The sequence below is a fragment of the Triticum dicoccoides genome, chromosome 7B, assembly GCF_002162155.2.
Source record: "Triticum dicoccoides isolate Atlit2015 ecotype Zavitan chromosome 7B, WEW_v2.0, whole genome shotgun sequence".
Classification (NCBI taxonomy): domain Eukaryota; kingdom Viridiplantae; phylum Streptophyta; class Magnoliopsida; order Poales; family Poaceae; genus Triticum; species Triticum dicoccoides.
The window spans coordinates 385111953-385139515 of NC_041393.1; the positions used below are offsets into that span (position 1 = coordinate 385111953).

The 27563-nt window shown below is 43.5% G+C and overlaps 2 protein-coding genes across 2 annotated transcripts; both read right to left on the reverse strand.

The window, feature by feature from the left end:
- Window positions 1-2255: 2255 nt before the first annotated feature.
- LOC119340314 (ABC transporter B family member 14-like) lies at window positions 2256-9565 on the reverse strand. The gene is made up of 10 exons (XM_037612215.1): window positions 8026-9565; window positions 7831-7885; window positions 6919-7094; window positions 6633-6833; window positions 6271-6530; window positions 5874-6187; window positions 5435-5658; window positions 4507-4859; window positions 3868-4289; window positions 2256-3778 (listed from the first exon to the last, which is right to left on the reverse strand). The coding sequence occupies exons 1-10, from the start codon at window positions 8347-8349 to the stop codon at window positions 2298-2300; spliced, it is 3810 nt and encodes a 1269-aa protein (XP_037468112.1). The 5' UTR covers window positions 8350-9565; the 3' UTR covers window positions 2256-2297.
- An 88-nt stretch (window positions 9566-9653) lies between these two features.
- Window positions 9654-11336, reverse strand: LOC119338926 (ABC transporter B family member 14-like; the record flags this gene model as incomplete). The annotated part of the gene is made up of 1 exon (XM_037611136.1): window positions 9654-11336. A coding segment is annotated over one exon (1485 nt), but the record flags the coding sequence as incomplete, so codon positions are not given.
- Window positions 11337-27563: the final 16227 nt, after the last annotated feature.

Below are 27563 nucleotides of genomic sequence, written 5' to 3' on the forward strand. Positions count from 1 at the left end.
CTTCTTGCACTTTGTACCCTCTCTCTGGCACCAAATCCTTCCGAGGGTCTGCGCAATGCCATCTGCATTCACCGCTTTCTCCGACAGAACTTTCCCAATGGCTTGATTTGTGTTCACCTTCTTGTTTGTGCTCGCATTCCCGAGCACCACACACTCCTTTCTTTCTGAGATTTGCAACCTCTTGAGAAGGCCCTCGACGCCATCAACTTCTTCTTTCTTCTCCTTGCCCTTCACCGACGCCATTCCGGGTTGGTGGTTTACGACCCCGAGCCCCGGGCTCTCGGGGAAGGCTTTGGTAGCTGGGATCTCACTTGACGCTGACCCACTCCGGCAAGCGGTGGTCGCTCTCTCAGATCTTCCCCCCTCGTTCTAATCCCCTTCCCGCACCCACTGCCAGGTCCCAGCCGCTCCGTAGCGACAATAGCACGGCTAGCGGCGGACAGGGCAGAAGCTACTAGGGAAGCAGAGGGATGGGCTCGACCCAAAGTGGCAAATTGGCAGTGAGGCCTAGCCAAACCTAGTCGCCCACGTGTCGCCGCGAGGCACTTTTCCGTCACACACGGGACAGACGTCATAGTGGCTACATGTTATTTTTCGGTGTACGCAATTGCTACGTATGTAGTCTATGTTACAACTACAGGAGGACCAACCGCTGTTTAAGGCGGTGCATATGCAATTGGAGCAGGTGGCTATGTATGTTTTCCCCCAACATGGATGGCAACATAACCTTCGCATCAATCCACCACCTCCATCGACATAGGGATAGTGTCGGTCTATAGGGCTCTACTGTGACCATTTTGTCGTTTCTTTTTCCATCAATTTTTGTTAGACCTTCAGATTGGGCTGTGTGCATCCTAGTTATGTAGAGGCCGGGTGTTACTCATAATTCTTTGTATCCGTTTGATGCTACATTTTGAGATAATAAAATCGCTCTTTATGGAAAAAAGATAAAAATATGAAGTGTCCTCGTCTAAATTAAAAGACCGTGGAAAAGGGTCGATATAATATATAGTAGAAGGATCTATGTGCGCATTCCCTCTGATGGTCCGCCGCCGCATTTCCGAACTCCGGCGACGGTGCCGCTCTGGGCCGTTCCGAACAAGGAAGGGGGCGAAACGGAGGAAGGCGGAAGCGACAGCGCAGCTGGTGAGTTCAATCGCGTCATCCCGCACTTCTCGAGGGCACGGGTTTCCAAATTCATATCCTACCACTATAGCGCATATGCATCATGTGGGGGCGAAATCTTCTCGGAAGTTTTCCAAAGCTAGACTCGGGTATGCAAATTAGCAAAGCATGCATCTTCTGGAGAACTGCATCCCAAGACAGGGTTTTCGTCATGGAATTGGGGGTGGACATACTCCAGGAGCCTCAAGGACTTCTAATTCGAGCGCGAACGAATTTAAGATGCTAGGATTGATGGAAACTGGGGATTTTTTTTGTTTGTTTATAACGCACCGATGCTACATTTCGCCTCGCCTGTAAACTGGACTCATAGTAACAACTCCATATATCCTTGGATTGTATCTGCTATATGTCAGTGGTGTGGCACCAGTGCCAAACAATCATTTCCCTTCGATTTGGTCGTGAATGCAATTATGGACAACAATAACCCACTGGCCGTAGTTCCTCGCAAACTCAAGACTAGGATATGCATAATGTGGAGGAGAAATCTTTGTGGAATTTTCAGAAAAGAAAAGGGGCGGAATTTTCGTGGCTATGGATTATAGGTTTGGATTTCCTGGTGATATTTTAGTTTCTCTATCGATAGTTGTGGCACGTCATTGACTTACCAAATGGTTTCTATACTTTGTTGAAGATTTGGATATGTAAATAAGCAAAACATGCGTCTTCCGGAGAAATGTATGTGTTGGAACATGGGGGGTTACACATTCCCAAAATCTTTTTATTCAAGTAGAAATGAATTTACAAAGCTAAGATTGGTAAAAGAACTGGAAAATAGTTTTATGGCACTGGCGCTACATTGCACCTTGCCTAGAAATTTGACTCAAAGCAATAACTCCATTGCACGTTGAAGGATCGCATCTGTCACATTTACAGTGTTCCGCTGGTGTCTTATTATTTTCCTTAGATCTGGTTTGTGAAAACGCAGTTATATAAACATTAGTACAGTGACTTATAGCTAACAACTTTCCATATATTATAGCATTTGCCCTATTTGGAATAACCAACTTATTCAGTAGGCACAAAAACTGTCAAACTCTGTCTTTACATTTCCCCCCCATCTGGCATCAAATGCTTGAAAAATGATGCTACCAGCAAAAGGACTGATCATGAGATCAGTCTTTCCCTGCTTTGATTTGCATATTGTACAGTCTCGAGTAAACACCATTGCTTGCTGAGACTAATGTTGCGTGGCTACCCGTCTCTACCACCTCACCTTTGTCCATGACGACAATTACATCTGCGTTTGTGACTGTGGACAGCCTGTGGGCAATCGTGATACTTGTGATCTTGCTTGAGAGCTCACCCTTGTTTTTCCACCCTTTTGCACCGAGGGTGTTCATTACCACCCTCTCAGATTCACCATCTAGAGCACTTGTCGCCTCATCTAGTAGCAGTATGACGGGCTTCTTCAGTATAGTTCTTGCCACAGCTATCCTCTGCTTTTGACCTCCGGAAAGTTGGCCTCCTTTGTCCCCGACCACGGTATCATACCCTTTTGACAGGCTGCTTATGAAGTCATGGATGTTTGCCTCCATTGCGGCCTCCACTATTTCTGTTTCTGATGCGCCTTCATTTCCATAGCTGATATTCTGTCTTATAGACAGGTTGAACAAGATTGGCTCTTGCTGCACCAGTCCTATCTGCTTTCTCAGGCTCTTGAGGTTGTAGCCTCTGATGTCCTTACCGTCTATAAGTACTCGGCCGCTGCAAGGATTGTAGAATCTTAGCAGCAGAGCCAACACTGTGGATTTTCCCGAACCACTTGGCCCAACCAATGCGACCCTTTGACCTGATTCGATAGCTAGACTGAATCCATCTAGTATGATCACTTCTGGTCTCGAGGGATAGCTGAAACTGACATCTTCGAACTCAACATTACCTACAATTCCGTCCTCACCGTTCAATTTTGGTTCATCCGGCACAATCTGTGTTTCTCTGTCGAGAATGTCTAGTGCAGGATCCAATATCGCAATGGCGGACATGACCATAGGGATCAAGGACCATAGCTCTGTGATGGAAGGTATTGTCATTGCAAATGCTTGGTATGATCGTACACAGTTTTCAAATGTTGCTAGTTTCCTGTCAAGTAGCACAATGGTATAACTCAATGCAATAGCATGTGTCATATGCCACAAGCAGAGTGAAATCCCCTGTACCACACCATACTTGATACTCTCAATCCTGCTTATCCGCATCGGTTCTTGCAATGCCAAATCTGCTTTCCTGAGTATTTCTTCTTCCTGAACAAAAGAGGCCACAGTGCGGATGTTGCTAACAGCCTCTGAAGTGAGTGAGATGAGCTTCCGGTGAGACTTAGAGTTGTCAGTGGCAAAACCTTTTGCTGACCTGACCTGTACAAGGCCAGCGATGAAGTGACATGGCATCATAGCCCATGCAACTAGACCCATCCTCCAGTTCACTGCTATGCTTAACGCTGTTGCTATAATAATTGAAGAGATGCATTGAACCATGACAGCCATTCGATCAGATATAATCGTTTTTACCATGGAGGTGTCACTGACAACACGTGAGGTCAGGAAGCCAACACTGTTTTTTGGTTCCTCGAACCAACCTATTTCACTTCGAAGAACAACTGCATTTATTAAAGAGAATTATTGTTACACTGAAAACAAGAACACAGTATATACTTTATTAAGTGCAACTCATGACTTTGTGAGATACCTGAAAACAGGGCCTCCCTTAGGTTATTCATTGCCCTTTCGCCGACCAGGCCGTAGATATAGTGCTGGAAGATGTTACTGAAAAATGTTAACATCCCTATTAGGAACAAAATAATTGAGTACTTGCTGACTTTTTTATTTGCATCTGCATCGAAGTATGCTATGCCAACTGTCATGATATAGAAAGCAAATAGAGGCCTTGAGATCCCAGAGATTGCTGCTGCTGTGGAGCCCACCAGAACCTTTCCTGGCACCAGTTTAAAAGTTCCGAGGAATATCCTGTTGAAAGCAGACGTTCTCTTTCTGATACTTTGCTTCGATTGCTTTGAGGTCGGTTCTGGTTTCTTCTCTTGTTCATATGCAGCAAAAGATTGTTCTTTATACGTTGCACTGTCTTGCTCTTCTTCGACCTGATCAGTAAATCTATTTTAACAAAATAAACAAGTGAGTAAACTATACTCTTATTCATCATTGGTTTAGTTGCAGAAAAAACATATTTTCAACTTTACACTGATGCATCTTCTGGCATGTATGGCATCGAATAGTTTTCATTCATAATTCCACATGTACAATGTGATTATGGATTCCATAAATAAACATTATATAGTGTGAAAAGAAGTGTGCAATTGATTGCATTTACCTGTCTTCATTCTTGCTGGATTTCTTTTCTAGACTTTGCATACTGCATACACTCGAGTAGAATGTACTTCTCTCCAACAATTCTTCATGTGTTCCGTGTTGAGCTACTCTCCCATTCTCCACAATAACAATCTTGTCTGCATTTATTATTGTTGACATTCTGTGGGCAATCAAGATAACTGTCCTCCCTTTCATAGCTCTGTCAAGAGCATCCTGAACTAGCTTCTCTGATTCTGAATCAAGTGCACTTGTGGCTTCATCAAGAAGAAGAATGGGGGGATCTTTTAGTATAGCCCTTGCAATAGCTATTCTCTGTTTCTGACCTCCTGACAGTTGCACCCCTCTTTCTCCTACCTTAAGTGGTTCGCAATAAAGCATATGAGTGATGCCTACTATTATATAGACTTGGTTCGTAACTAAATTCTGTACAACTAGCTATGTTTGGTGCAACAAATTGATGTTGTCCTAAGTCATTTGGTGGTGCATACGTACATGCTCTGTCTCACTATGCACCATGTGACAAAGGAAACACTAAACCTAAGAATTTTTTAATACAAGATAACCTTAGATAACATACTACAACCAATCAGAAATTCCTGAAACAATTTAATAGGGGGACAGAGTGAAAACATTGCAACAACTACACTCTTGATTCCCTCAATGGACGGATATATTAAAACAGAGCTTTCCGAGGCCAGCCTCGAATAGTCAAACGGAGGGAGTAACGCATTGCATGAACTCCTTTCCAAAAAACAATGCATGAACTAAAACAATATATCAGTGCCGAACTCAAAAGTATAGACCACATCTCTTAAGGCTATTTAGACCTATTTGTTAATAACTTGAAATTATTTGATTCACAACCATACAAAATAGAGAAATTTGTGAGGTTGCCACTAGTCTTTTGTTTCATAAACATAAAGTCTTACCTCAGTCGAGTATTGATCTGGAAGTTTGGATATGAAAGAGTGCACATTAGCTGTTTTTGCTGCTTCAATTATCTCTTCATCAGTTGCATCCAGTTTTCCAATTCTCAAGTTATCCATGATAGTACCAGAAAATAGTGCTGGTTCTTGAGAGACTGAGCCTATATTTCTCCTCAGGGACTTCAGGTCAAGTTCCTTAATGTTTTGACCGTCAACAGTAATGCCACCTGTGTTGTTACACGCAAAAAAAAATCTGAAAGTTACACTATGAATCATATGATTTTTGTTTCTATGGAAAACTGTATTCTGTTTGAAATGCAAACATTTCATCACTGTGTATGTAATCTAAAAGCACTCGTGAACATAATCGAACACAACAAATGAAGAATATAGACCTCAGGAAATATTTATGCAGGGGTAGTGTTCTCTTCTAGAAGCCTACCTGATATAGGATCATAGAATCTTTGAACCAGAGAAATTACAGTGCTCTTCCCACATCCACTGCTCCCCACAAGAGCCACCACTTTGCCTGCTGGTATAACTAGTGTGAAACCTTGAAGAATCAGCTTGTCTTTACGGGACGGATATGTGAAATCCACCTCTCTTATTTCAATATGTCCAGTGACCTTTTCTAAGATTCTTCCGTTTGATTCATAATTTATCGCTGTTTTTCTTTTGATAACCTTAAATACTTCTTTACCAGCAGCTTTTGCTTGGCTGAAGGTCTGAAGATCCGGCGCGGCGTTTGAGAGATATCTGAAATTGCAGATAAAAATATCAGCTGGAGCGACATCACATGGTATATGCTAGATTGCTGGAAATATAATACTCAGCATTACATCGCAGCGGAGAGGATATTAATGACTGCAGCAATTGTTTCACCCCCTTTTGCAGATCTTCTAGTTACTGCCAATGCTCCAATATAGATGGTCAATGAGTATGAACAGAAGGTTGCAATCTGTAACATTCCCAAACCTAGTCCTTTTGTAATTGCCTCTTTCTTGCCTAGCTTGTATTGCTTGTCCATGCATTCGATGAAGGATTTCATCGCCGAATTTTCTCCAACAAATGAGAAGACGGTCTTGATATGTGAAATAGTCTGTGCACACATTGTATTGGTATGCTAAAAATATTAGTATGGCACTAACAAATTTAATATGACAGAGGCTTAGTTCTAACAAGGTATTCATTTACGTAGTACCTGTTCTACAACTGAGGTTACTTCAGAGACCAAAGCTATCCTTGTCGCCGACATGCCAACCATCATTTTCGCATATGTTGCCCCAACCACGAGGAGCATCGGAACTACCAAGAATGCCATCATACCCACCTCCCAGCAACACACAAAGGCAATAATGACAGCAACTAAGAATGTGGAGAAGTTGGACATAAAGTGACCCATCTGAGGCGAAAAAAAGTAAGGCATGATTGCGGTTTGTTATCATAAAAAGACATTTTTGTGCTTCACTTGCTGAAACATGCAATACCTTCTCTCCAATTGCCTCTTTTATGATACTCATGTGGTTGGTTGCTCCAGCCATGATAGTCGCGGTGGTTAAGTCAGTGTCAAAAGCTCCGATATCTTGGCTGAGCACTGATGTCAGATATGCCATCTGCATGCGTGTCATTTGTCTTTGACTTGTATACATCCAGCATGCGATTTCTGCGGCAGGATCGTTGTGACAAGAAAGGTAAGACTGTTTATTGGAATAACACTAATGCTATTCATATTGCTAGTGATCCCATCATGCGGTGTTCTCTTGTTACTGTACATGAGGGCAAGTAACCAAATGAGGATTGGTGTTATTATGAAATCTGTCACCATCATAGCATATCTTCAGGTGTCTACTAGATGATGTTTGGTTAAGGAATTCGACAAAAAGATAAGATTCTAGCCAGCTTGAACCATTCTCTTTGTAACTTCACTGATATATTAATGAGCCCCCGATCCACACTTTTCCGCAAGCTCAACCCAAATTCACTTGGTACACCAGCCTTTAGTTTCTGTGAACTTACTCGAACTCTGGTTTACATGCAACTCGCCAAGAATGTCAGGCAGAAGGTAGTTGAAGTTACTTTAGGTTATATCTAATTTGATTGACCATGATTGTATGCAGCTTTTTTTACGAACAGTTGTTAGAAGTTTTTTCTTCTGAATGTATGCTGTCAGGTTGTACTAGTGCTGTTGTTCTCATTTCTCCAGCCTGAATACTTGAAATATTCTATTGTTCTTCACATACACTCGTGCTTTTTAAATACTAGTTTAGTTCACTGTGATTTTCAAATTTTCATAGATTTCTATAGACCTGCACCATGCTCCATTTCAGGGCATAAGAACTAATAACTTGCATCTTTTGTTTACATTCTTAAAAATAGCAAAGGTAGAAGCTTGTACTCACCAATTATTCCAGCAGGGAGTGTAATAAGTGCCAAGAACCACATATATGGAACTAACTGCAACAGAAAAACAAAAATACACTGTCAATAACATGACAAATATTTTTTCCTCCAATAAAATGGAAGAAAAGCATTTAACCAAACCAAATAATAATTATATATATAATAGCTTGAAACTATTCTGGGTAGAAGGTAACCTTAGAAAATTCATGGACCATGGCGTTCAGATCGTTTATGTTGTTCCCGAACGCATCAACAGTTTTCCCAAGTATGTAATAGGACATCGAAGGCGCCATGCCATGCACAAGGGAGCCCATGGTCCCCAACACCATGAACATCCAATCTAGTGCATCAGCGTAGCAAAGCAAGCCAAAGAACGGGAACGGCTCGTCCATGGCCACCTTTTCTGGCGTTGATGGTGCCGGCGGTGATGTGTTTTTCTTGTCAACAGCACTGTCGGGAGTACATGATTCGACGGGGAAGTCATTCTCTTGGATGGATGGCATTGTATTTGTGAGCATTGAGATAATTTGCAGGAGAGTAGCAAAGAGCACCGAGCAAATATGTAGAGTAACAGGAGTAACTATATAGTTACAAGATAGGACAAAAAATTGTTACTCCCAAGGTTTATATTATGTATGCACTACATCAGCATGGAATCAAATACCAATAGTTATTGAATCGATCCTAGCGGTTGACGTTTTAAATTAAACCTAGGTTGCTGGCATGAACAGATCAACCTCTTGTGAAAATTCACAAGAAATAAATTATTTGTTTTTAGTGACGCGTGGAACTCAATTATTCATTCAGTGTCACATCATTGTGAAATACTAAGCATGAATCTTTTGTTGTTGTGTCAAATGCTACGCATGAATCTTTTGTTGTTGTTGTAACCAAATTGAGGGACACGAGGGCAACCTTGTTTTCATCCACGACTTGCATAGAGTTAGGCCAGCTGCAGACTAGTCCAGATTGGCCATGACCAGTGCTATGACACTTGGTGAAAGCTACTCTAGCACTCTGGCATACTTTGATATTACTTTGCAGGTTTCTTGTTTCCTTCCAGATTTGATTAAACAAACTGTCTAGCCTCGTTGCATAAATACACGATGCTCTGCTAAAACATTTTTCCAGTTTCTGTTGCAAAGTATTTTACAGATTAGGTCAACATATAGAATTGTCTAGTGAATCAAAATGATGGATACCTTGGAGGAACTAGTTATCAGTTTAACAAGAAGAATAGGCACCCCAAATTCAACTTGAAGAAGACCTGAACTTGAGTGGTAGTCTGTCCATTCGCTTCCTGATCCTATAGTTCTAGTAATAGGCGGTAGTTTCTGCTCAAGTCCACCTCTTAGGTGATGTGTCCACAAAAGATACCAAGTCATTTTGTACAACCATGTTCTTGTGGCATATCTATTTACTTAGATTATGCTCCTTGTACTCACCAAATCTGGTGATCTGGCATGCCTCGGTTTGCCAGTTTTGTTTTCTATTGCCTATAGGAGTAATACGACACTTATTATTGATCGGAGGGAGTACATATCATAGAGGCTCATTTGGTTGCGGCCTACTAGTAGGATTTGTGATGCATGAGGCTCATTTCTCTACATTTTTTTTAATTTGCCCTTGGGGCAGCCATGTGCGACAATTTATTTGTTGAACTGTATTATGGTCAGATGATGAACTTTGATCTGATAAATAAAAGGCTGTGTGCATCACTCGATGCAGAGGCCGAGGGATGTCCCCTCTTCGAAAAAAAATCAGAGTAATGACCTAATTGATAGAAAAGAGTACTTCAGTATGATACTCCAAATGTGGCAAATATTAAGTTGGATGGAGGACAATGTGACCCATTTTTTTAACTCATGGATGAAGCATCTTGAACATATGAAGAGATAGCTATGTTATTACAATCTGTCAACTGACAGTAAATGCATCTGAGCAATACTGCAAATGCTGGCAAAGCACCTAAATATATTTAGATCGGGTCTCGTGGCTACAATGGGGCTTGATAGAGCTATCAATCCTTCATGTTGCTTTGCAAGTGAAACAGCCTTGAGTAAACACCATCATCTGCAGATATCAGTGTTTGGTGGTCACCGGTTTCAGCCACCTTCCCTTTCTCCATCACAACAATCATGTCTGCATTTATGACTGTGGACAATCTATGCGCCACTGTGATGCTTGTAATATTGCTTGATCGCTCACCTCTGTTGTTCCACTCCTTGGCCCCTAAAGAAGTCATCACCACCCTCTCAGACTCACCATCGAGTGCGCTAGTTGCCTCGTCAAGAAGCAGAATGTCTGGCCTCTTTAGTAGAGTTCTTGCGATAGCTATGCGCTGTTTCTGCCCTCCTGAAAGCTGACCTCCTTTGTCTCCAACGACTGTGCCGTACCCTTCTGGCAAACCGCTGATGAACTCGTGAATGTTTGCGTCCATGGCAGCCTGGATGATTTCAGTTTCTGAAGATTCTTCACTTCCATAACTAATGTTATCTCTGATGGATGTGTTGAACAGAATTGGTTCCTGTTGAACTAATCCAATTTGCCTCCTGAGCCATCTGAGGTTGTAGTCCCTTGTGTCTTTGTTGTCAACTAGCACTGTACCTCTGTGCGGATCGTAGAATCTCAGTATGAGAGCCAGGACAGAGGATTTTCCTGCACCGCTTGGGCCAACCAATGCTACCCTTTGGCCAGGCTCGATGACTAGATTGAAGCCATCCAGAATGGTGATCTCTGGGCGTGATGGATAGTTGAAGTTCACACCCTGAAACTCAATTCTCCCCACGAGCCAGCGGTCACTTGTCGCTTTTGGTTCATCTGGCACAATCTGCGTCTCTCTGTCTAGTATGTCAAATGCAGGATTCAGTATTGTTATGGCTGACATGACCATGGGAATCAGGGTCCATAACTCTGTGATGGAAGGCACCGTGAGCGAGAATATCTGGTATGACCGTATGCTGTTCTCAAATGATGCTTGCTTTCTCTGGACCAAAACTGTGGTGTACCAGAGTGCCACTGCATGTGCGATGTTCCACAGGCAGAGCGAGATCCCTTGGATTATCCCATACTTCATGCTCTCAATCTTGGTGATTCTCATGGGTTCTTGCAGTGACAGTTCTGCTTTCTTCATGATTTCATCTTCATAAACAAAGGATGCCACGGTCCGGATGTTGCTAGCAGCCTCCGAAGCAAGGGACACGAGCTCCTGGTGAGCGATAGCAGCGTCGCCGTAAAATCCCTTGGCTGACTTGGCTTGGATAAGGCCGCCGATGAAATGGCATGGCATGACTGCCCATGACACTAAACCCATCCTCCAGTTGACGAACATGCTTACCGTTGTTGCTATCAGGATTGAAGAGATGCATTGCACAATGACTGCCATCCTATCAGATATGATGCTCTTTACAGTTGATGTGTCACTGACAATGCGTGAGGTAAGAGATCCTACACCATTCTTTGGCTTTTCAAACCAACCAAGCTCATTTCGGAGCACAGCTGCAGTGTATTAAAACAAAAAACTTGTCATATTGTGAACAATGAAAACTCGTGCAAGATATTGACAAGACCAGTGAAGAAAGTTTTCATATGGCATACATGAAAAGAGGGCCTCTCTTAGGTGTTTCATTGCCGTTTCTCCAATAACACCATAAATGTAGTGCTGCAAGATGCTACTGGCCAGTGTGACCATCCCAGCCCCGAAGAAAATCAAAGAATATTTGCTGACTTTTCTTTTTGCATCTTGATCATAGTATGCCACGCCAATTGTCATGATGAAGTAACCAAACAAGGGCTTTGAGATTCCAGAGATGGCCGCTGCTGAGGATCCTAATAGAATTTTTGCAATGTCGTCTCTAGGTAGCCCATACCAAATTCTGAAGAAAGGAGGTATTTCCTTTCTGACCTCTTGCTTTGATTTCTTTGAGTTTAGTGGTTCTAGTTTGTTCTGTTGTCCTTGCTTCGTGGAGGGCTGTCTGTTGTATGCTTCATCAGTTTGTTCTTCTATTATTTTATCAGAAGGGCTGTTTCATAAATCAACATAAACAGATTAGTAAATTCTTATGGAGTAATCCTACTTGCTATATTATCACTTAACTTCTGTGCCGTAGATTTTGTGAGCATAACCTAACCCTTAAAAATGGTATACAAATTCTTGTTATCAGCATCTTGGTAAAAGTGAGTTCAGTTACATTTTGGAAAATCTTTAGCGAGTAATCATTAAGGGCACAACTCCGAAGTAAACGTTTACCAATTTCTTAACTTGTAAGTGGTACAGTTGAGACACGTGAATCAACTGCATCAAGTCAACTACGTGAAAAAATGCAGTTGAATCAACTGAACGAGATAACACATCAACAGTATCAACTGCACTGTTTACTAGTTTCTTATGGGGTAAATGTGCACTACTTAGGAAAGCACATCATCAAATACCTAACATGCATATACTGTTTTTTCAAGAATAAAACTTTGGTAAAGCAAAGCTTTCCCTTGGCTAAAGTTAAGTTACCTTGCTACCATCTTTCCAGATTCCTTCTCAATATTTTGCACGCTGCATACGTTTGAGTAGAATGTGCTTTTCTCGAGCAACTCTTGATGTGTCCCGGTCTGTGCCACACTTCCATTCTCTACGACAACAATGGTGTCAGCATTTACAATTGTGGACATCCTGTGGGCTATCAGGATAACTGTCCTTCCATGCATGGCTCTCTCAAGTGCATCCTGCACTAGCTTTTCTGACTCTGAATCAAGGGCACTTGTCGCTTCATCCAGAAGGAGAATTGGTGGATCCTTCAGCATTGCCCTTGCAATAGCTACTCTTTGTTTCTGGCCTCCTGACAACTGCACACCTCTTTCTCCTACCTGATGAACCAAGATGTTGTAAGGCACAAGGGGAGTTCTTAAAAAAAAAACTTGATATACATAATGAACTATTACAGAACCACCCATGATTCTCCAACAAGATCAAGTTCTGTCTATTATATATTTTTGAACTTCTAATTATAATATATCGACTACTCATTGTACTTTATTCTTGGAATTTTCTTGATCATAAGATAACAGGAGTTTTATGATTTATCTTGAACTTTCAAATGGTTCCTTGGAATAGGCATTCATTGTGCTTGGTTTATTAACTGTACAACTAAAATGGATTTGTTGTGATTTTTTTTTCTACTAACCTCTACTTCTGTTGTTCTGGCTTCCATTGCAAGTTGTATGCACATTTGATTTTCAGCCAAAGCTCTGTGTGTCTTTCATGTTTAAATTTGGAAATTCATATGCGGTATTACTATTGGAAGGTCATTTGCATACCACTAATTATCATCTGTTTACTTTACCAGCCAATTCCGTTGTAATATACTGCATCCGATCCATATTAATTGTCGCTGACTTAGCTGATTTAGTACAAAATCAGCGACAATTGATATGGATCGGAGGGAGTAAAATTATTGACAGAGCGTTGTTGACAAAGTGCCAACTATGAGTCTGATAAAAGGCAATGCAATTGGCATGATCATAATAGTGCCACGTTATTGTCAAAGCGCCAATCACAAGTCTGATGAAAAAAAAACTATTGTCACTGTAATAGTATCACAATGTTTTTGTTCTAACTTTCGATGGTCTTAACCTTTTCATGTCCTAATAAATACCATGAAGGAAGACAATTCATGTTTAAGTGCAGAAAGTAGCTAGCCTTCAGTCAAATATATAGAATTACCCTTTTCTTGCATTCCTTGCTGAACACATACGTACCTCTGTTAAGTATTCATTGGGAAGTTTAGATATGAATGAATGCACGTTAGCTGTTGTTGCTGCTTCAATTATCTCTTCATCAGTTGCATCCATTTTACCAATCCTTAAGTTGTCCTTGATAGTACCAGAAAACAGCGATGGCTCCTGAGATACTGAAGCTATATTCCTCCGCAGGGATTTCAGATCTAGTTTCTTAATACTGTGGCCATCAATGAATATGTCACCTGCAACATTATTCTCATCACTGACTGAAATATTATGACTAGTTTAGCTTGCAAGTACATAGGCATTTTAATTGATGACAGCCAAATTCTAACCTTAATTCTGACATAGAACTTTAATAATATATACTTATTGACTTAGAGCACACATACAGTTGCACCAGGCAAATGATGGAAGCCTACCTGAGGTTGGATCATAGAACCTTTGAAGTAGTGAAATAACTGTGCTCTTCCCGCAGCCGCTGCTTCCCACCAGAGCAACGACTTTGCCTGCGGGGATCGACAGTGAGAATCCTTGGAGAATTGGCTTATCCTGGCGGGAGGGATAGGCGAAATGCACCCCATGCAGTTTGATCTCTCCATAAACCTTTTCTAATATCGCTCCACCTTTTCCGTAACTTATGGATGGATTCCTTCTGATCACCTTGAAGACCTCTTTTCCTGCAGCCTTTGCTTGATTAAAGGTCTGAAGATCTGGTGCAGCGTAGGTAATTGATCTGCACTCCATGTGGTGAAATCAGTCAAGTCTATTGATTATAATTCATGGAAAAGGAAAGAATATGCATGCATACTACCTATGTACCTTGCAAAAAATCATATTTGAATGAAAATAGTTTAGGCGATTGAAGCAATCAGATAGGGTGTAGTTTTATTACATTGCGCCAAAGAGGATGCTCATGATGGCAGCTATCGTGCCACCTCCTGTTGCTGTCCGGTTGCTTACTGCAACTGCCCCAATCCAAACCATCAGTGCCCATGAACAAAAGGTCACTGTTTGGAACAAGCCCAGCCCTATTCCCTTTATCATCGCCTCCTTCTTGCTTAGTTTGTATTGATTGTCTGTGCACTGCACAAAGGATTTCATGGCCCAGTTCTCTCCGACAAAGGAGAAGACAGTCTTGATATGTGACAAAGTCTGCCCACAAATGCACACAAGGATTACAAAGTTAAATTTTTTTCTGATAACATTTTTATTTTTTATATTTCTGTTTATTCAAATAACCTAGCTTCAGGTACGGAGCGTTGACTCATCTACGTGGTTACCTGTTCTACGACAGATGTTGCTTGTGAGACAATAGCATTGCGTGACAATGATATGACATTCATCTTTTTCGTATATGTGGCTCCAATGGCGAGGATCAGAGGAATGACCAGGAAGGAGAGCATCGCGACTTCCCAGCAGCTGGCAAATGCAATTATTATACCAGCAAAGAAAGTGGAGAAGCTTGCGACGAAATGACCGAGCTGCAGAAAATTGAGCTCAGATGCAACTTCTCCACAGGACTTTAGAAATCATACAGTTATTGTTCGATATGATTGTGAAATGCATTACCTTCTCACCAATTGCATCTTGTATGACATTCATATGGTTGGTTACCCCGGTGATGATGTTTGCAGTGGTCAAATCTGTGTCGAAGGCCCCAACCTCTTGATTGAGAACTGATCTCAGATATTCCAGCCGCATGCGTGCTAACTGCCTCTCACTCGAGTATATCCAGCAGGAGATCTCTGCAGCCAGGTTATCATGGGAAATGTAAGCAATGTTTTGCCAGCCAATATTGCTACCATTAGATCTCCTATAATTCTCATTTTTTTCCTAACATAACCAAGTACTCCCTCCATTCCATAATAAGTGTCGTGCTTTGAACTACAACCACAACACTTATTATGGAACGGAGGGAGTACTTGGTTATGTTTGACAAAAAATGAGAATGAACTAAAACCACGACACTTATTATGGAATGGAGGGAGTATTATTTTTCTAATATGTCATTCATCCTGCACATTAGTGTACTTCTATTAGATTTTAGGATGTGCTTTTATATCCTTAAAAAATCATGGATTTTGAAGCAATAGGGGTTGGGCAAACGTGCGACCATAAAAAAAGTTCTCTTTTGAGCAATCAATGAGCGAAGTGTATAAAATCAGATCATAAATCAATGGAAAATATTCAAAGAAGTTGTGGAGTCTATATTTTCCATTCTTGTCTCTCCATATTAGTTCCTCTTGAACCACTACAGGAGAATGCAAATAGTGTGTGGCTTGTTATCATTTCTTTTTACCAAACTTAATGCAACATGCATTATCGAAGAAATTAAAGGCCCCTTGAGTCTTGACTTACCAACCATTCCAGCAGGAAAAGTAGCTGCCGCCATGTACCACACATACGGAACCACCTTCAAGCATCAAGGAGGAAAAACAATGGTGTTAAAAGCAATTGTAGACCAATACAACCCAAGTTCAGGAGGGTAATATGTGCGTGCACGTTTACCTTGTACAATGCATGGACCATGGCCTCCTGATTATTTATGTTGGTTCCGAAGGCATCAAGCGCTTTCCCGAGAAGGAGATATCCGATCGGGAATGCCATGCCATGGATGGCAGACCCGACGGTTCCCAGGGCCATGAGTAGCCAGTCCACCTTATCGGCGTAGCAAAGCAGCCCGAAGAACGGGAATGGCTTCTCATCAGCACTAGCTGCTGGGATGGTGCTCCTCCTGTCATCCGTGTCATCATGCTGAGATGATGAAATGGAGTGGTCTTCATCATAGGCTGTGGCCATTGTTTCCGGTGGTCTTGGTTGCGCTTTTACAGCAGGGGACCATGGAAGAGGAGGTGCGTAGATGGCATGGTATTATAGGCGTAGGTGTTGCTTACCTATGTGCATGTTTACATGTAGGTGCTAACGAATATGTTACGAAAAATGGTGTGAAACAATAACCGTAGGTACTCTCAAGGTTGAAAACAAAATATGCTGAGTTGGTCAAGGTATACATTAGCATATTACATCGATTTTATGTAGCAGTGTTTGCTTTAGTTTTGGCAGGGTTAAGTGTGCTGCCAAGTTCATTTTTCATTGGTGAATGAACGGCTCGAAATAATATGGCTGTTGGTTCTGTTGGAATAGAGAAAGCATGTGATATACTCCCTCCGTCCCGAAATTCTTGTCTTAGATTTGTCTAAATACGGATGTATCAAGTCACGTTTTAGTATTAGATACATCCGTATCTAGACAAATCTAAGACAAGAATTTTGGGACGGAGGGAGTACATTATTAATGATGTTTTGCATAGTTTTCTGTGTGAAACAACTCAATTATTTCCTTCACCTTGACTTAGATGTATCTGGCAACCAGGTTAATAATGTCCAGGATCTCACTTGAGAGATCCCCAAAGCTTCCAGTTAACTAATATTTCTGGCATCCTGGAGGTGTTATGATTCCTCAAAATAGTTGAATATGTAGTTAAGATCAAGAAAATTTTGATGTGCATAATAATATGTTAATGAGTGCTTACATAACCAATGCGGGTGTCTTGGAATAACTGGGGCATAATTTGAGCATATGCTTTTTCAGACTGCAGATAAAACTCGAGGTTGTCGATGTCTAGACTGTCCGCAACCAGCTCGGGGCGTTTGTTTGCACCTGCACCAGTTTGCTGATGCACTTGTGTCCAAGAAGGAGCGTCCAAAGAGATAGAATGCAAAGCGAGCATGACATTCTATGTGTATGCTCATTTCTCATCAAATTTTGGCCAAAGCTAACAGCTGCGCCGTACCGCATTGTGCGGGTTTTTGGCACGGCAGCTGGGCGGTTTGTGCTCGGATTTCCGGGGCGAAAGCGTGTATGTTTTGCAGCTAGTTTTTTGAGATGCAGCCCAGAAGGCCGACTGGAAGCTACAGAGGAAACAAGTTTTGGGCAAACATGTGTTGTTTCGGCAGTTATTTGTTTCTTTCCCAGGGGGGTGCAGGCGGATTAGACCTTTCTAAACACGTCATCATCCATGACATTTTCACTGATGGGATAAGCGGAGAATATCCGAGTGACGTCCTGAAGACGCCAAAAGTGACCGGTTCAAATGACCTGTTAAGAATTCAGATTGTCGTCTCATGCGTCTGTCTGTATTCCAAGTTCTCATCTCCGCTCCGCATAATTTTGTCTGCAAATTTACCCGTAGCCTATCGATGTGTACTATATGATGGAATTATGTGGGCTTATGTGTAGATTTTTTTTTTTTGGACAAGTGGTGGCGCCAGCGGCGCCTTGTATTAATTTCAGGTACAGGTTACAGAAAGGATTTGGCAGTCCTTAATACATAAGTTACCTAGCTTTGCAAGCGTAGGACAGTGACCTACTGCATGTTCTACTTTACAACAAACAAATTTATTGCTCTGGGGATGATCCTCTTTGTAGGAAAAAGCTGCACAATTGTGAGCTTTTACATTAAGTTTCCTAGGAATATGAAAAACCTGAGCTTGAATGTTCGCTGTTGCACCAAAAAAGTTTGCTAGGTGGCTTCTAATTTGCCAGTGCCCAGGGACTTGAAGAAGATTCCTTGACGCCGCTGCCTGAGCTAGTGTCAGATTGTCCACTAAGAAAGTAACTCCGCTGCTATTGATATGGTAAGCAATTTGTGCGGCAACCTGTAGAGCTGTAGCCTCTGCCTGTAGTAGAGATTCAACACTTCCGCAAGCTGCAGAGATTAAGATACCTGTTCCTTGCTCATTCTCATTGGCCTGAATGACAATTCCTATTCCTGCTTTGTTTGAGTCGTTCTTGGAGCCAGTAGTGTTCTTCTTCCATGCTGCATCTACATAAACCTTGCAACCTGTAATTCAAGCATCTGTTTCTAATGAACATCCTTGTTTTGGCTTGTGTGCATAACTTGCCATCTTTTTCTGTATTATTTCTGCTTGTGAACCTGCAATATTTGCAGAAGATACTAATTCTTGGCTTTTTATTATTGCTTGCATAGCTGGGTATACCTGCATAGGAGAATTTGATTTTCTGCCAAAAAGGTTATCATTCCTGAACTTCCAAATACACTAAAGAAAGGTTATAATGTTATTGAGAGAGGCATGAGGGTGATTGGAAGTTAACAAGGCCTGTATAATAGCAGGTATTGAACCAAAGTTTTGCACGAAGAATTCAGACCTAATATTCCAAGGTTCCGAGAACCAAGCAGCTTTAGCAAAAGGACAAGTGAAGAATAGGTGTATATCATCTTCTTCTTGATCACATCTAGCACACTGTTTTATAATATGAGAAGAAAATCTACCTGCCCTCATACCTGTGGGAATTGCCCTCCTAAGTAGCATCCATGCGAATGTTTGTACTCTCTCCAAGTTTGTTTTAAAATATGCTTTACACATGTAGATGCCTGTCTAGGTAAAGGCTCGCCATGTTCCTGCATATCCTGTAGGCAAGCTCTATATGCTGATTTGGAATTACATTTTCCTGAATTATGTAGCTTCCAACATAGGATGTCAGTACCTTCCAATTGAATTATTGGAACCTGCATAATGATGTTAGCTGCCTGCTCATCAAAGAGTGTGCAAATAAGGCTGGTGTTCCAAGCTTTTTGGTTAGGCAGCCATAGATCCTTAACTTGCGAAGGATAAATGAAGTGACCAGGTTGTATTATAAGGTGGTCATAGATGGATTCCCAAACAGGACACCACGGAGTGCTCCATATAGAAGAGTCACCTTCAATAAGTTGATAAAAAGAATTCGAGTAAAGCAAGTGGCGTATTTTTAAAATGGATGACCAGAAGGCAGATTTTGGAACTTTTGAACTAGCTCTCCAAATTGATGAGTCAGGAAAGTATTTGGATTTGAGAACTCTTGAGAGAAAGCAATCAGGGTTTTCCGTAATTCTCCATGCCGCTGAAAGAACAAGGCCTCTGTTCATAGCTTGGATGTTCCTTATTCCTAGGCCTCCTTCACTTTTCGGAATACAAATGTCCTTCCATGCCCTAAGACAAAGTGCTCTAGACCTCGGTTCCTCTTTTATTCCTGTCCACCAAAAATTTCTAATGATGGCCGTGAGCTTTGCAATCAACTTCCTAGAGAATAATATGTTAGACATGTAATATATGGGGATGGAAGCAAAGACAGAATTAATAAGCGTTAATCTGGCTGCATGAGAGAGTTTATTGGCCTTGTAACCACTAAGTTTATTACGAAATTTGTTAGCCACGAAATTATAAGCAGCAAATCTATCCTTGGCTAGTAGGATTAAAGGGTGCCCAAGGTGAACTGAATTAGCATCGATGTCCATAACAGGAAAAATTCTTTTGATGTCATCCTTAATGCAAGCACTAACATTTGCGCTGAAAATGATACCTGATTTATTCCAGTTAGGAGTTTGACCTGATAGGTTGCAAAATCTTTGAAGAATATGGAGCATGTGAGTAGCTTCAGTAATATAGGCTGACCACAAATTAATAAATCATCTGCAAACATGAGTGAGTGAATGGGAGGACAACCAGTGCCTAAAGATATACCTGCCAAATGATTTGAGCACATAGCCTCTTGGAGGGATATAGAAAGCTCGTTAATTGCTAAAACAAACAAGTAAGGAGATAAAGGACATCCTTGTCTAATCCCCCTGCAACTCTGCAAGCGACCATAAGATTGGCCATTAATGGTAACAGAAAAAGAAGGAACCGTAATGCATGCATAAATCAATTTGATGAAATGACCATGAAGCCTTTTTCGTGAGAGAGCTTGCATAATGAAGTTCCATTCAAGTCTATCGAAAGCTTTGGCTAAATCAATTTTAAGCATGAAAGCAGGGGTTTTCCAAGATTTCAAAGCAAAAGAATGAGTTATTTCCTGAGCTATGATGATATTGTTGCTAATCCTTCTACCTTCAATGAAAGCTTGCTGAGATTGGTCAATATAATCCGTCAAATGAGGTTTGAGTCTATTGGCTAGGGTTTTTGCTATGATTTTGTAAATAACATTACACAAGCTAATAGGTCGAAAATCAGCAGGAACAACAGAAACCAGCTTCTTTGGAATGAGTGTTATTTGAGTGTCATTTAGATGGGCAGGAAGTGTACCTTTTTCATAGAAATCTCTTACCACTTTGACTATGTCATCTCCAATCCAGTCCCAAGCTCCTATGTAGAAGGCTACGTTGAAACCATCTGGTCCTGGGGATGCATTCCTTCTCATTGCTCTAAGTGTTTCCCAAATTTCCTTTTTGTCAGGGACACTGTAGGTGTAATCTCCTACGATACTTGGTCACCCAGAATGTATGTAAGGTCTGCCATGATTATTATTAGAGGAGGAAAAGAGATTTTTGAAATATTGGATAAAAACATTGGCAATAGCATCTGGTTAAACATGCACCACATTGTTGTCATCTTTTATGGAAGCTATCCTATTCTTTCTTCTTCTTTTGAGGACAGCGTGATGGAAAAATGTAGTATTACGATCCCCATTAATAGCCCAATGCTTTTTGGCTCTCTGTTGGTAGTATTCAGTAAGCTTGACCATATTTTGCTCATATCTACTCACAAGAGAGGCTTCTAAAGGAAAATCATGTACCTGAGTCGGCTGCATTTGTATATTTCTTATTTGCTCACCTAAATAATCCAGCTCTTGTTGAATCGGTTTCTTCTTTCTGCACCACTTCCTTAAAGCCCCTGCAAGGTTAGTAATCCTATTGTGGAACAACTTATTTTTGGAGCTAGACCAAACATTCTTAGCATGAACATGGAAGTCATTTTCCATAAGCCACCAATTTTCAAACTTGAAGTTCCTTTTAGGCTTCCGATATTGGCCATCAGTGGATAAAAGAATAGGAGCATGATCACTAAAAATTATAGGCAGATTAAAAACATTGGAATTAGGGAGATATTACACCAATCTGCATTAGCAAGGCATCGATCAAGGCACTCAAGAGTTGGCTTTGAAGTGTAGCGCCTATTGGTCCATGTATACGCTGGACCACTGTACCCGAGATCTATGAAACCACATTGTTTAACCAACACACGGAATGCATGCATAGATATATATTAACATTGGGAGAACTCTTATCTGCATCATAGAGAATATCGTTAATATCTCCCATACATAAGATAGGCTTGCCTTGATTATCATTGACAAATGAGGTAATCCGGTCCCAGATCTGACAAGTTTCACGATGATACGGATCACCATAAATACAAACTAATGCAAAAGTTATGTTAGAGGCTATATTACGAACAGATGCAAGGATGACATGGAAATCAACATACTGAACTTGAACTTTAACCTCATCAGTCCACATCAACCAAAGACCTCCGGATCTTCCTTTAGATAGCACAACTATACTGTCTACTATGTCAAACCGGTTGATAAGATCAACAGTGTTAATTTTAGATGATTTTATCTCAGACACGAAAGTTACCTGAGCACTCGTTGATCTCATCAAATTGGCCAGGTATGTCATCTTTTCACTACCTAGGCCATTTCCTTTGCCTCGGCAATTCCAGGCAATAAGCTTCATAATCTCCTCTGTAGGCAAATTGAGATTACACTGGCACAAGCACGCACTTAACAAACTTCAGAAAGGATCAGAGTGCAGCAGTAAAAAAAAGATAAGGTAGCAGCCTGTGCTTTTATAGCAGTGAGGATCAGGAAGCTAATTAGTTGCAGGCACTCATATGGGTGTAGCAAAGACGAGATCCTAAGAACAAGGGAGTAGGTGTCGCGCTTACGAAGAACTAGGCAGACAAGGGAGGCGAGGCTATGGTGACAACCCAGTCCAGAAACAAAATTAGATCCAATTAGAGCAACTACTAGGTGTTACGCGAGCTCAGATCTGAGCGGAATCGAGAGAAGAGAATAGGAAAAATCCCTCCAGCTGGATCTGAGCGAGATTGATTAGAGCAAAGGGGATTTCTGTGATGTGAGAGAATCGAGTGGATGTGGCTGGGGATATTAGAGTTGGAGATGGAGATCAGTAATGGAGGAATCAAAACGCAAGATCGGGATGAACAAGAACGGCATGTCGCCAATCTCCGGCAAATCGCCAAGTCGCCGCTTAGGCAGTCTCCCGAGTTCCGGTCTCGCTATAGGTGATTCTCTTATTATATAACCAGAAAGAGAGCGATGTAACGATCTGGAAAGAATTTGTCACCATATGATGGTGTTTATTGGGAGCGACTGTCCGTCACCATGCCTGATATTTTTTGCCGTTCAGCCAAATTTGCCGCTGGATTCAAATCCAACGGATGCCATTCATCTTCCTCCATGCCACCACCTGCCTCACCTCCAGCGAGTTCATGCCGGGGCCGCGTCACCGTCTCATGCTCGGATCCGAGCTCGAATCAAATACTAAAAGGCCCCAAATCTGTAAACCCAAGAAACCGCGGCTCATCTGCATTTCCAGTGTCTACACCATGCGCATTTGGAATGACGTCCTCCCATGGCTCGGCATGCATCACAACACCACGTCTACTTGGGTGACGAGGGCTTCGGTCAGAGAATGGTGGAATGAAAACCTTCAGCTCCGTCTTGACTCGCCCAAGGCGCTTGCCTCTCTTATGATCCTTATCTCTTGTGTGGTTTGGTCGGAGCGCAATGCTAGAGTCTTCTGCAACTCGGCGGCCCCTTTCATGGTCATCATCAACAAAATCAAACAAGAGGTGTTACTTTGGGCTATGACTGGAGCGAAACATTTGGGTGTTGTAGTGCCGCGAGAGTAGGCCTTTTATTTGCCGTTGTGCGGTTTCTGTCTAAAACTTGCTCCCTTATCAATGAAACGGGAAGTCTTTTGCCTTGTTTCAAAAAAAAATCTGCACTTGTCAAGCCGCCAACTCGACTCCGTCTTCGCAGCGTCTCTGGCTAGCTCGCCTCGTGCTCGGCCTGAAGAGCTCCGTCGCTGCGCTTTGGAGAAGGTGATTGGTGCCTGAAAAATTACAGGCGCCTGTCAAATACTACCTCTGTGGGGATTTCATCCTTGACGAGCTTCGAAGGAATGTTCATGGCGGCACAGTTGCCGATTGTGGTTGGTGGGGATTTCAATCTCTTGCGATCCCCCGAGGACAAGAACAACGACTTAGTGAACCTCCCCCGCATGCAGATATTTAACGACTGCGTCGCGGATTTGGGTCTCCGTGAGTTGGATCGGAATGGGGCCAGGTTTACCTGGACCAATAGACAAGCCGACCCGACGCGATCCGTCCTGGATCGCGTCCTAGTATCCCCGGATTGGGAGCTCCGGTGCTCCCTCGCCTCTCTGTGGGCGATTACCCGCATTGGTTCAGACCACGTCCCCTTGCTGCTCTCCACTACTGACGACCGCCCTCCCATCCCGCCCCGGTTTCGGTTTGAGCTATTCTGGCTAAACCAACCAGGCTTTGTGGAAGCGGTGGGCACTCGGTGGGTGGAGGCCTAGGGAAGCCCGCACAGGTCCTGTTAGAGATATAACTATTGGGTATGACCCGCCCAGGAGGGGCCGGGTCATACTACTGGCGGTTCATAATGACAAGGCCCATGAAGATGTTGAAGATGGCGGCTCACGAAGCAAGCTTACTGACGGCCCAAGATCCAAAGGCGGCCTGAGGCCCACGGGCGTAAACCGCCATATGTTAACTTGTATGTTAAGGAAAGTGTAGATTCTGTCACCAAACCAGACACGTTGTGTATGAGCCGGCCGGGACTCTATAGGCCGCCGGGCATCAAACTATGTATATAAAGGGGTGACCGGCGGCGGTTTAGGGCAAGAGAGAAGAGATCAAGAACTAGGTCAAGCGTATTTGCTTCCTGGTAATCGAAGCCCAAGCAATACAACCCTAAACTGGAGTAGTCCTTTACCTCCACTGCGAGGGGCTGAACCAGTATAAACTCTCCGTGTCCCTTGTCCCGTTTTAACCCCTTCAAGCTAACTACGTTGCGATGGCTACACATCTAAGTCCTTCTGTTAGGGCATATGACGTGACAATTCCACGACAGTTGGCGCCCACCATGGGGCCAATGCACGGTGGTTTCGAGTTCTTGATGGGCAGCTTCGCATGGCTCAAGGGATACGTTGTGGGCCGGATGACCAAGAGTCATCGCGGCAAGCTCTACATCGACGACGAGGGCTCGGGCCCCGAGGCCGGCTCAATCAAGTACGGGTACCGGGTCCCCTTTGGTGGGATCCACGTCTTCATCGGCAAGATTGGTGAGTCGGAAGCTGAGCCGAACATCTGCACCGACATCGTCGAGTCGGGTCGGCACGCGCAACCCGCCAAGGTTAAAGCCGTCCCGAAGCATGTCTTTGTTGGTTTCATTCATGGAGCGGAGCTGGAAGGAGGATCTGAATCTGGTGGTGATACGGTTGTCTAGTCAGGTGACGAGTCCTCAACTGGTGAGACCAACTCCATCTATCAGGTTCAGGATGGTGGGCTTGGGGGCTATTTGGATGGTGATAGTATTCCGAACCCCTACGAGCCGCCACACCGGGTCATGATCTTCATGGCCGGTACACAGCCAGGGCAGGATTCTACGACCGCAACAGCAATGATCTCCAGGTCAGCAACGGTGACGGCTGCCGGGGCAGGAGGCCCTGTGCGCCTGCCGGCTCAAGTCTTGTCCGATCTGTTGGATGCCCTGACAACGTTGTTGATGGCGGAGGTTAACCCGGCGAATCAAACTCAACATAACGCGGAGGTTGTAAAATTACGTGACGAGATAGCACAAGCCAAAGAGGAGCTAAACGCAGAGGACACCTAGATGGCAACGGAGCGAGCTGCCTTGTAGAGGGAGGCAGAACGTCTTCAGGCAGAGAGATTCCGCTTAAGCCTGGACCGGGACGCATCAAACGTTGTCTTCAACAGAGGGCATGTGAGCAGGCTTCCCCCGACTTACGATGCGAGGAACCTTTTCAACATGCCCGGGGCAGGAACCAGTAACCCGCCTGGTGTGGATCGGGCGGTTGAGGCGCCGTCGGCTGGAGAACCGGTTCAGCCATATGCTACAGACCCCCCATGTTTGAACTTGAACCCTCCTCAGCACGTTCCGATGCCCCGGGGGCATTTTTCTAACCCCTTGGATAACATGATAGCTACGGCTACTCAACTGGCGGCTCTCCCAGCTCAGGATGAGTCGCCAGCGGCAATGGAAATACGGTGAGCCCGAGAACTTCTTCAGATGGCTGTGGCCCAACAGGCGGCTTATTCATACAGCCGTGATCGTATCCACTCAACACCACGTCCAAGCAGGAGTTATAGCAGACATATTGATGAACCGGCCGTGTCAAGCAGTGAACAACACCGCAATCAGCCTCGTAGACCTGACCTGCCGCATGCTTGTAATGATGCTAAGGCTTTGGTAGACCAAGGCAGAGCGCGGCTTGAGGATGAGCTAGCGGCTCATTTGGCGACTCAACAACAATCTCCGGTTTATCCATCAGCGTCCATGGAGGCAAGAGTGACCTCTAGAACCTTGGGTGTGCCATGTTTAGTACCGGCTCTACGTAATGAGTGCTTGCCTAAGGATTTCAAAGGCCCCCGTAAGGTGCCTAACTACACGGCAGGTCAGCCCCCAGAGGCTTGGATTGAGAGTTATGATATGGCTATGGAGAGTGATGCTGCGTGTGCTAAGTATTTCACCATGATGTTGGATGGGACGGCTCGTACTTGGTTGAAAAGCCTGCCCACTAACTCCATTGGATCATGGGCAGAGTTGAAGAGGCGTTTCACTAGGAATTAGCTTATTTGTCGTCCGCTAGCGGACGACAAAGAAGGTCTTTGCCGTCAGCCACACCAAAATGGACGACAAAGAAGTGGCTGATGGCAAACAAGGTGTTTGCCATCAGCCAACTCTTTGTCGTCCGCTGGCTGACGACAAAGAAACTATGCCGTCCGCTAGCGGACGGCAAAGAGGTTGGTGGGTCCAGTTATTGTGTAACCAACCCAAGTGAAAGGATCAATATAGTTGACTAGAGGGGGGGTGAATAGGCAACTAACAATATTTAGCTTTTCTTTACCAAATTAAACTTTGCATCAAAGTAGGTTGTCTAAATATGCAACTAGGTGAACAACCTATATGATGCAACAACAATAAGTGCACAAGCAAGCAAGGGATACAACACAAATAGCTTGCACAAGTAAAGGCGCGAGATAACCAAGAGTGGAGCCGATGGAGACGAGGATGTGTTACCGAAGTTCCTTCCTTTTAAAGGGAAGTACGTCTCCGTTAGAGCAGCGTGGAGGCACAATGCTCCCCAAGAAGCCACTAGGGCCACCGTATTCTCCTCACCCCCTCACACAATGCGAGATGCCGTGATTCCACTATTGGTGTCCTTGAAGGCGGCGGCGAACCTTTACAAACAAGGTTGGGGCTATCTCCACAACTTAATTGGAGGCTCCCAACGACACCATGAAGCTTCACCACAATGGACTATGGCTCCGAGGTGACCTCAACCGTCTAGGGTGCTCAAACACCCAAGAGTAACAAGATCCGCTAGGGATTAGTGGGGGAATCAAATTTCTCTTGGTGGAAGTGTAGATCGGGGCCTTCTCAACCTATCCCGAGCAAATCAACAAGTTTGATTGGCTAGGGAGAGATATCGGGCGAAAATGGAGCTTGGAGCAACAATGGAGCTTTGGGGGAAGAGATAGGTCAACTTTGAGGAAGAAGACCCCTTTATATAGTGGGGGAACAATCCAACCGTTACCCCCCAAGCAGCCCCGCACAGAGCGGTACTACCGCTTGGGCGGGCGGTACTACCGCTGAGAAAGCGGTACTACCGTCCCCACCTAGCGGTACTGCCGCGCATAAGAGGGGAGCAGGGACCTGGGCCCAGAGCGGTACTGCCGCCGAGGTAAGGGCCGTACTACCGCTTAGGGCGGTACTACCACCACTACTGCCGCAACTAGTACCGCACAACCCGACACGAGAAACAGAGGCCTCGAGTCGAGGCGGTAGTAGCCCGGAGCCTCAGCAGTACTATGGCCGAAGACAGCAAGCGGTACTACCGCTTGAGGAGCGGTACTACCGC